General features: G+C 42.1%; 1 protein-coding gene across 1 annotated transcript; it reads left to right on the top strand.

The window, feature by feature from the left end:
• The first annotated feature begins 850 nt into the window (after positions 1-850).
• LOC138643348 (protein LDOC1-like) lies at positions 851-1,192 on the top strand. The gene has a single exon (XM_069732270.1). The coding sequence runs from the start codon at positions 851-853 to the stop codon at positions 1,190-1,192; it is 342 nt and encodes a 113-aa protein (XP_069588371.1).
• Positions 1,193-10,885: the final 9,693 nt, after the last annotated feature.

Below are 10,885 nucleotides of genomic sequence, written 5' to 3'. Positions count from 1 at the left end.
TGTGACAGAGAAAAGCAAGAAAACTGCAGCATCTGATTGCTCCTTGTTAGGTGTCGAATTCCTGCCGCTGCACAGGGAGAATCTCGAACCATGTCCACTGCGGTCTTCCATTTTTCTCCAGACGCAGTGGAACCTGCTCAGCGGAGATGTCGGTTCCAGCGCCTGGCTCGGAAAGACAATGCACTTTTGGTTACTGCTGCCCTTCCAGGTTCAGCCATTATAACAGGACTGTTTGGTGGCGAGCAGGCGCTCCTGGGACTAAGTCCTGCTTTTCTCCTTCGAGCATGCCCAAGGAAGACCTCTCATTGGAGATCGCGGGTCACACTCTCAGGTCCTGTAGAAGCTCCTATTGGTCCACTAGGAAGGTCCTGGAGAGCTACAACTATAAAAGGTTTGCATGGCCACACGGCCATGCGCTAGTATCATTTGCGTTTGGCTGTTGCCAGTGGATACTCTACCACTCAGTTTATATGTGGTGTGAGTCTGTTTAGCTTTGGGGCTGTACACTCAGGCAGGCAGCTAGCATCATTGGGGGCAATTAGCCTTGGCTTAACATCTGGTTCCTTCATGTGTGCGGTTAGCACAGAAGAGTTCTAGAGCAAGCACAACCCTAGTTAGAGTATTATTCTCTGTGCACAGCGCCACTCTGTGAGGCAACAGAGCTCGCTTTCATTTCACACTGGGTGAATTTTAACCCACGTGTGAGCTCAGTGTCCTCCCGCCATTACTTTGCAGCAGGTATCTCTGCAAGGTGGACCCCAGGCTGTGAACGCACCTCATATCAATCTCTCTCTTGCTTGGTGTGTTCCGCTAGCCTTAACAGTATACTAGTGCCAGGGTCTGGCTAGTAATGGTGGATGAACAGCAACTGCTGCGGTACATCCAGCAGCTGGAGGGCAGGATGGCGACTCTCGAGCGCACAATCTCAGCTGTGAATGTTACTGCTGTAGCTGTTCAGGCTGCTAGCTTGGCTGCAACAAGTTTGTCCACTGCAACCCCTGTTCCGACCTTATCTCGCCTCCCGCTGCCAGATAAATACTCTGGTAATAGTAAATCTTGCAGTGGTTTCGTGAGCCAGTGCGCAATACACCTCGAGCTCCTGGCTGAATGTTTTCCCACAGAGCGGGCAAAGGTGGGATTCATTATATCTCTCCTGTCGGACAGGGCATTGGAGTGGGTTATGACGCTGTGAGAGCGTGGTGATCATGTAGTGCAGAGTTCTCTGCTGTTCTTGAGCACTCTGAAACAGGTCTTTTTAGGACCTCGTGTCACCCATGATATGGCTCTCCAACTGTTGGCATTGACTCAGGGCTCGTCCATGGTTAGCCATTTTGCTGTGCACTTCCGGACTTTAGCATCTGAGCTGAAGTGGTCGGCTAAAGCCCTCATCCCTGTATTTTGGAGGGGCCTGGCAGACCATGTGGAGGATGCTTTGGCCACTAGGGAGATTCCGGCCACAATGTAGAAGCTAATAGCGGTATTTACTTGCATAGATCTTCGTTTTTACGAATGAAGGTTGGAGCGAGCCCAGTGTAGGGGGAGGTTTCGGCTGGCTCCCACCTTTGCCAAATCTTTGGAATCTCCGGTCCAGGCATCCAAGTCACATGAGGCCATGGAGGTGTCACAAGCGGGATCTAAGTCCCGGACCGCTTGTGCACTTAAGGTCTGTCATGTCTTCCGGCAGTCAGGACATCTTGCCTCCAGATGTTCCCAGCGGTTGGGAAAACATCAGCGTCTAGTGGTTGTAGGAGGAGGTACACTAGACGCGGCGACGTTTTCCTCCAAACTGTCCTGTAAGGGGACAATTACCATAGGCTCATCCACTCATTCGGTAGAGCTTTGCATGAATTCCGGGACGGAGGGCAATTTTATGTAACTTGTCTTCGCCCAATGACACGCAATACCCCTGGTGATGCTCACCAAACCAGTGACCGTACAAGTGGTGAATGGGTCGACACTGCCCTCACAGATAACACACCAGACCATCCGATTTACTCTATCTATGTCGCCATCTCATCAGAAGATTATTTCTTACCCTTCATTCCTGAGGGAATTGATAAGGTCCTGTTAGGGATAACTTGGCTACGGTACCACTCCCCTCATATAGAGTGGTCCACAGGCAGAAATTTGGGATGTAGTAAATCTTGTGAGGGTATATGTCTGAGGGAGTGCATTCAGGTTGCTACTACTGAGGTACCCGCAGATCTTTTCTCTCTACCCAAGCAATATTGGCTCTATGCGGACTTGTTCTCCAAAAGGGCTGCGGAGACCCTTCCGCCTCACCGCCCCTATGACTGTCCTATTGTCCTCTTGCCTGGTGCTGAGCCTCCCCGAGGTCGAGTCTACCCGTTGTCTCTCCCGGAGACGGAGGCAATGTCTCAGTACATCCAGGAGAATCTGGCGAGAAGATTCTTTAGGATGTCAGTGTCACCTGCAGAAGCTCTGGGAGCTAAAGCTCTCAGCTGAGCACTGTTAGCCACTCCTATCCCCTATATAATTTGGATCCTGACTGACACACATCGTCAGAACAAGCTTATGCTGCATGTCTGGTAGGATACTAGTTGGTGGTTATATGGGGAGGTGTTTGGTGGGTTTATTTGTGACTGTTGCTTGGTTTAGTAAGTGTGATAATTCCCTTCTATTTTGGTTTTACCCCATCCTCCACTCCTCGGAGCATTCCTCTGTCATAAGTGAGTGAATATTTGTATACCTGGTAATTTCCATTCCACCGTTTGTGGTACCTTGTTTGTCTGTTTGGTGTACTATAGTGCACAACTACTCCACTCTTCCATGAAGGGCAAAATAAGGAGGTAAGGCAAGGAACGTGGCCCCGGCATCTTCACTTCAGAAGTAACCCGCGGAACAGGGTGAGCTAGGGCACCCCCTAGTGTTAGGGACAGGGAAGGAGCCCCTGGTTCAGGGTCACCCAACATCAGAGTCATGACATTAGCCTGTGTGTTTTGTTCCTCATATTAAATGGACTTTGTTTCCTTTGGCGCTGAAGAGGTTAATGACTTTTTGTATGCTGGCTAAAGACATGAAGTTCCATCTCACATCTGCTCCTGACCTGCTTATTTTCTCTCTCTATAAAACCTGGCCAGACCTTCTCATCCCTGCCTGTGAAAGTTTTGCTTCTTGGCTTGCTGGAATTGGTGTGCTGAAGTTGGAGTTCTTTGTTGCTGCTGGAGATTGTTGTCTGCTGTTTTTGGGTGTATGCTTTCTCCATTATCCTATTCCCATTTGGAACGTACCTTCCTATCCTTCTCTTTATTCCTCTCTACCCCTGATGAGTGTTTTTGTATGTAAGTTGCTTTTTGTTGTCCCTGTTTGTCTTACGTGTATATACACTTTCATTTCTGTCCCAGGCCTCCTGGGTGAGGAAGATGGGACAACTTAGGACATTAACAGGAGCATAGTAAGGTCGGAGACTTGGGCCTTTCTACCTTTAAGAGTACCCCGGGACAGGGATAGTTAGGGTCCCTGTTCCAGAGACAGATTGAGGCCCCCCCTTCCTTACCGAAGACAGTGGCAGGACCACACAAATCTTATCTAGATTCAGACAAGAGAAAAAATCCTAACAGAGATAGAGGGAGTTTTTTCTTCTCTAGGTTTAATTTTGTGACGGTAGACCTCTCTTTTATTGCTTTACAGCCGTTAAGTTGGCTATTAAAAGAGTCAATAAAGCTATAGATAAGGTGAAACTTATTAGTCCAAGGTGAGCTTTAATATGAGGAGGGCACAGGGTATACCGACGGCCTGTCATGCTAATAAGAAGCAAATTAATGGTTCTCACTTTGGAGTAGAAATCTGGCATGATTATCAACTAAAAATTTAAAACTCAAGGATCCTTCCGTTAAACTAGTGGCTAAGTTAATTGGTATATATGAAATAGCAGATATAATTAACCATGGAGCCTTCAATTTTAAACTACACGCTACCTTACAAGTACCCTTTTGGTTTACCAAGTCCCAGTTTAAAGTATATCACTCTCCAGTCCCCGCCGTGAGTAATCCTCCTTCTCCTTTCTTGATTGGAGGCACTATGTCTGACGCTGAGCCACTAGTCATGGACAAGCAGTGAAACAGGCTAGTCAGGAGGTCCGAGGTCAAATACTATTAGGGCTCGTAGTACAAAGGGGTAAGTCAAAGGTGTGGTCAGAAAACAGTTTGTGGTGAAATGCCAGAAGGATATGTCAAAGCCAGAGAGAACAACAAATGGATAGCAAGAGGCCAAGTCCAGGGTCAGACACTTGAAGTCACAGAATGACAAAAGCAGAAGGCTCCATGTAAGATAGGGGTACTCAAACATTCATGTCTATACTCGTACCTTTCATTCTTGCTTCTGTTTCTAAATAGCACTGCAGCATTATTACGGGTGACAAGTGAAAACACTGGAGCAGTTCTGTTTAGCATTCTGGAACTCATTATGTCATCTAAGCAGTTAGCTTGTGTATTAATTCCTTAGTAATGGCTCATTACCTTCCTTTTCTAAACCTTGAAAAGAGATACACATGATTCCAACCCCTAGTACCATATTTCCACTTGCTAGGTAAAGGTGTTACTTACTCTGGATCATTTCTTTGCATTGTTCTGACTTAGTTTGCTATTCTGTTGCTTGACATCAGCTTGTGTTTAGACTATCATAGTCCCTTACAACTTTGTTCTTGATCCTAGCCTCCTGGTACTGACCTCGCGTTCTGGCTATCCTCTGCCAGATCGCTCCACAGGCCTACAGGAGCTTTATTGACTCAACTTAGGGGGTCATGTGTAAGTCCAGATCTCCATATAAGGGTTAAAAGTTGAAGGTGTGGGTTCTCCTTGGACTTCCTTGATAGAGTAGATTGGGTAAATCCTTAAGATCTGACAGCCTTCCACTAACAGTGCTCTCGTACACCCAGCTCCCCATGCTCTTAACATAGTGCCTGCAGATTGAACTGCACCTTCATGGTGTGCATATTGCAATATTAGGTAATTACTTCACTATATATAATTCTCACATGTTGTATTTTTCATTATTTATTATTTATTAGTCATTTTTCTGGCTGTTCTCTGTTTCAATAGGGAATATACAAGAACATGAAATATGCCCATAATTGCTCTTTAGCTGTTTATTTTATAATTGTAATTAAAGGGAAAAAACGTAATCCAACAACAGACTTATAGTTTCCCTTTTCTTTGAAACACAATTAGTTTCTATTCGTTTCCCCTTGATACTGTAGCAAAAAATATCTTTGGGAGCATTACTGCTGAGGGGGTTCAATTAAAATGTCTTTACTGAAACTTATCTGACAGTAAAACCACACACACACAGATACATAAACTAAGCTTGGCATTCACTCTGCTTGTACATCCATGTCTAAGTCTTATTTGGCTGCTCTCCAAAATACTCTAAAAACCCATTAAGGCTATTAGAGAAATTATTTATTTTCCTTTAGAGCTTGGGTAAATTTCACAGTTATCATTGCAGAAAGGAATGAATAGGGAGTATATCTATCTAGGGGATGACTGGTGCTTCAGCAGAAATTAAGTCAAGTCGATATACCACAGCAGCGGTAAAATTAATCACTACATGCATTTACAAGAATTTGTCATTGGATGGCAGTGTAATATAACAGTTGTGCTAAAAAAAAGCCAGCCAAAAATCAAGGCATTGATGTGAATTTGTCAACGCAGTCAACAGTTCCTTACAATTATGAGGTTTATTTGGAACCAGAACAACTCTTCTCTGAGCTTTTCCTCTCAATTAGACATAGAAACTAGTGTTTTTCGTGTATGTTATCTGTCTCGTCAATGTCTATGGCAGTGCGCAAAATCCATTTGCCTGTGCATAAAAGATTGTCTCTCTAATGTCTGCCTTGTATATTTGTTCTCCTGAAGGTTGCAAAACAGGAACTACGAGGAAACAGTCTTCATTTAACAAACTGGGCAAGCTCTCAAAAGACAACTGGGTGTCTGTTTCTTGGCTTCATATCTGCGGCAATGACACTGGCACTCAGGAGGAAAGGCTGCTCTATGTGAGATAGTACTTAGCTGCTTCTGAGAATATCAAAGTACACATTTATGATGTCGTTTCATTATAGCGAGAACTGTATCTTCGCGGGTTAGTCCTTGAAACAACTGCAAATTTTATAGAATTTCTGTCCTGCTGTCTTGTTCTCAGCCATGATTGGTAGAAGTAGTGCATATAAAATCATTAGGAAAGACACTGCTGCATGGTTGAAACTGAATAAAATGTATTACTGGGGGAACAATGTGTCAAGAAGAGGATATGATATGCACCCAGTTATGAAATGTTGTGTGTGTGTAAAAATATATAGATATATTTGAGATTTTTTTGTATTGTCTAGTCTTTTTTTTTCATTTTTAAATATCTCAATAATTCACATTTAATTCTGGGGTGTTTTTTTTTTTACCTCTGGATGCTAAAATAAGTCTTTATAATATGTTTTCTGCTGAAGAAAAACATTTTGATTAAAAGGTTTTAATGAAGTTATATCACATTTTATTTGAACAATTTGATAATACTGATAGCTTGCAATGCTCTAAATGGTTTCAATCATGTTAAAAAAGGCAGTGGCTGACAGTGGGGACAATTTACTGACACTTGCAACTTGTGTAAGGAATATCTAGAGCAGCACCTGCTTTTTGTAGCTGTGTGTCATTTTCTCAGCAGCTCAATACACACATATTGGTCAGAGCCCTTCTCATAGTCACCTCTTTTTAGAAAACTGTTGCAGCCTACTCTTCACAGTTAAATCATCAGTGTCCTAGCATCATTGAGGTAGCACTCCTCTTAGATTAGTTTCAGGACCCTTTAATGTGGTACGGTTCTAGCTTCTTTTGAACTGCTTGTACTTCGCTATTAAAAATTGATGCACTCTTCTTATGCAGAAATAAACCGCTCTATGGTGGCTTAAGTTGTCCTTCTAATGGCAGTACTCTCTCATGCAGGTGGCATTGCCTCCCTTACCTGGACACACATATCAACAACTAAAGCTCACAATGGAGATTCTTTCTTCCTCTAGTGTTATTATTTCTTTAACAAAAAATGCAAAACCCTCACTCCAAACAGTGTGCTTCCTCAAACATTACTAGAGTTACACAGCAACTTGCTGAAACAAGCGTTTATTTATCACAGGAGTATTTCCAGTATAATTACAAAATATTTTTTCAGTACTCTCTCAAAATTACATGCTTCATATCCTACACTTTGATGCAAAATATTTGTGTTAAATATGCAAACGGACAGCAAAATAAAGATTGATATATACATTGGTAGAGATTTACTGTCTCTTACGTAACTAAAGGCAATAATGCTATCTGGCAATATTGCTTAGTGATGGTATGCAGCCCATATAGCATAAGGTAATATCACAGGACATGGCATATAAAGAACATACAGTATATCGAACCAGAATTGCATTGGCAATAAAGTAATTTATGCCACTATCTATCTTACTAACCAGGTGATATCTCCACCACAACAGGATCAATGGTAGCCTATAGATATGGTAAGTGCAAGAAATACCATTCAGGTTCATGTAATGTTCACATTTTTCTGCAAAAGGGTAGTTGACTTCTTTTTCAACCCTCTTACATTTTAGCCAAATAATTTTGAATAGCAAAATGCTTCAATTGCATTTTCTGATTTCAGGCAGTTATGGTACATCACAAAGATATGACCTCACTTTTTATGGCACAAACTTTGGGCCCTCCCAGGATCCTCAGACTTAGACCTTCTTCACAAGTCCATTTTTTAAGGACCACACATACAGACATACGCACACCCATTGTATTTAATAGTGGTGCACACATGTCACTTTTTCACAGACCGTGTGTCCGTACGAAAAACCCGCAGACATGTCTCTTTTTTTAACACACCATGGACAAAACACATGCTGCGCACATGCACACTGATGACATCCGTGTGTCATTAGTGTAACACATGATGGTGCCTGGGAAAAGACAGTACAGCTGGTACAGTACATTGTCGCCTGACCTCACTACAATCAGACAGACCAGGTGAGTCGGATGACAGTTGTCAGTGACCACCATGTGTGTCTAGTGCTGACTACAACTTTCACCACTGTCGCCTGGTCTCCTTACAATCAGCAAGATCAGGCAAGTCTAATGATAGTTTTAGTCAGTGGCCGCGACTGATATCTTTATCTAGTGTGTATTAAATAAATGTTTTTTTTAAAAAAATGGTGTGGAGTCCCCCCAGTAATTTTCATAACCAGCTGAGCGAAAGCCAATGGCTGGGGGCTGATGCTAATATTCTGGAATGGGGCCAATAACCATAAAGGTTACTAGGCTTTTAATATATTAATATCAACTCACAGCTGTTTGCTTAGCATTTACTGTTTATTATAGGAGAGATGCCCCAAAACCCAGCAAAGGTAGGCTGAAATTAATAGCCTAGGAAAGGGCAATGGATGTTGGCCCCTTCCCAGGCTAAGAACATCAGTCCTCAACCACCTCATAAATGCGGCACTTAGCCTCAGTTTTTCCCTTCTACCCTGATGCGGTGGCAAGTGGGTAATAGGTGTGAGGTTGATGTCACCTGTTTTATGGCCACTGACATCAAGCCCATGGGTTAGTAATGGAGAGGCATCTAGAGGCAAGTATAATTTGTCGAAGATAGAGATGCAGATTCTATTTACCCTAAAGCAGGACCAAATGATCATGATTAAGCAATCTGATAAAGGTGGCAATGTGGTGATCACAGGTGATTACTTTGAAATTTGTCATAGAATGCTACAAGACAGTGAATGCTTTAGAGTGTTACAAGCCAATCCCATGAAAAGCTTCATGTCAGACATAAGAAAGCCAGCCAAAGGAGTCTTAGATGACCATATCATAAGTAAAGAAGAATACAAATTCACCTGCCCAAACCATCCGCTTATGTCAACTTTTTATTTTTAGCCTAAGGTGTTCAAGGACCTGAATCCCCTCCAAGGGCACCAAATTATTGGGTGTGAATTGACTGACACAAAACCTGGGCATATACTTGGACAAAATCTTAAGACCTTTTGTGACCAGTTTTAACTCGTATGTCTGTGACACCCCATTTCTACTCAGAAAGCTTGAAAGTCTGACTTTAGATTCGGACATGATACTGGCTAGTATCGATGTCGAATTTTTGTACTCGTCAATACCACACAACAAAGGTACAAAAGAGGTTGAACTTTTTCTGAGAAGCAGAGGTCATTTGAGAAAAAAATTTGTCCTGGAAGTCCTCGGTTTCTGTCTCTCAAGAAATGTCTTCCTTTTCTACAAGGGATAATTCCACTAGCTCAGGTGTACAGCAATGAGGAGTCCATGTGCCCCATTGTATGCAAACTTAATCCTTGGCTGGTGAGAGGAAACCATGGTTTTTGGTGATACACCTATTCTGGGGAGTGAGCATACCTACTTATGGATTCGCTACATAGATGATGTTCCATCTGGAAAGGTGACTTCAGGACAGTTCAGAGAATTTGTTAGTAGACTAAATCAGAAAAACTATTGCCATTTTTGGACATTTTGATTCAGAGGAAAAACAGTGTGGAACTTAGCACCCAAACACACAAAAAGGCAACAGCTACACTTTCATTGCTCAGGTGGGAGACCAATCACCCCACTCCTCTAAAAAGAGGGATCCCAAAGGGTCAGGTCATAAGAATACATAGAAATTGCTCAGATGACAACAGCTTTGATCAATAGGTATTGGATTTAAATGACAGGTTTCTATTCCAGAGAGGGGCTACCCCCAAAAAACTCATATATAAAGCATACCGTGATACACGATCTAAAGATCAGACAATTCTATTGAACCCAATCCCCAAACCCACTGCTATTAATAACATGTACAGATTCATTACTGAAGAGAATGTCCAGCTTCACCGAATCCGTAAAAAAGAGTTTTCTTTATTCACAAACTTTAAATATAGAGGATACAGACTTCAGCACAAACCATATGGGTAAGAATCTCAACGTGTTTCTGGAGACTAAGCTCCCTTAGTCTAGACTGAGCTGGTTTATATTCCTTCTTTCCCAGATTCATTACTACATTCTCAAACAAATCAGATGAAGTTAGGCATATACTGCAGAAAAATTGGCCAATATTACAGATGGATGAAGATGTAGGCAGTTGGATGAACCGTACCCCACAACTCACATACAAAAAAGCCACCACACATCATAAACTGGCACCAACCAGTTACAATCTACAAAAGGTTGCTACAAATCTAGTTTTTGCGTAGCTTGTAATTCTATCACCCAGGGCAAAAGCTTCAAAAGTAATGTGACTGACAAAACTTATCAGATCATCCAATAACCGTCTATTTAACCTCCTTAACGAAGAGGTATTTTTGGTTTTGCATTTTCATTTTTGCTCCCCTTCTTACCAGAGCCATAACTTTTTAAGTTTTTTGTCAAAATGGCCATGGGAGCAATTGTTTATTGCAGGACGAGTTTTTCTTTTGAATGACACCATTGGTTTTGACATGTCTTGTACTCGAAAACGGGAAAAAATTCCAAGTGAAGTGAAATTGCAAACAAAGTACATTGTTTTCTTTCTCATTACAACGTTTAGCGATTGGGTTAATTCTATTTTACATTAATAGATTGGGTGATTCTGAATGTGGTGATACCAAATATATGTATGTTTGTTTTTTTTCTATTGTTTTATTTTGAATGGGGCGAAAGGGGTGATTTGAACTTTTATATTTTTTATTTTTTAAATATTTTTTAAAACTTTTTTTTTACTATTGGCATGCTTCAATAGCCTCCATGGGAGACTAGAAGCTGCACTTGTCTGATCGGCTCTGCTACATAGAGGTGATTATCAGATCGCCTGTATGTTGCAGAATTGCTGACTTGCTATGAGCGTCGACCACCAGGCA

Source organism: Ranitomeya imitator, chromosome 6 (genome assembly GCF_032444005.1).
Source record: "Ranitomeya imitator isolate aRanImi1 chromosome 6, aRanImi1.pri, whole genome shotgun sequence".
Taxonomy (NCBI): Eukaryota; Metazoa; Chordata; class Amphibia; order Anura; family Dendrobatidae; genus Ranitomeya; species Ranitomeya imitator.
The sequence above is the reverse complement of the archived record's forward strand: the minus strand, read 5'-3'. Positions and strand labels throughout refer to the sequence as shown.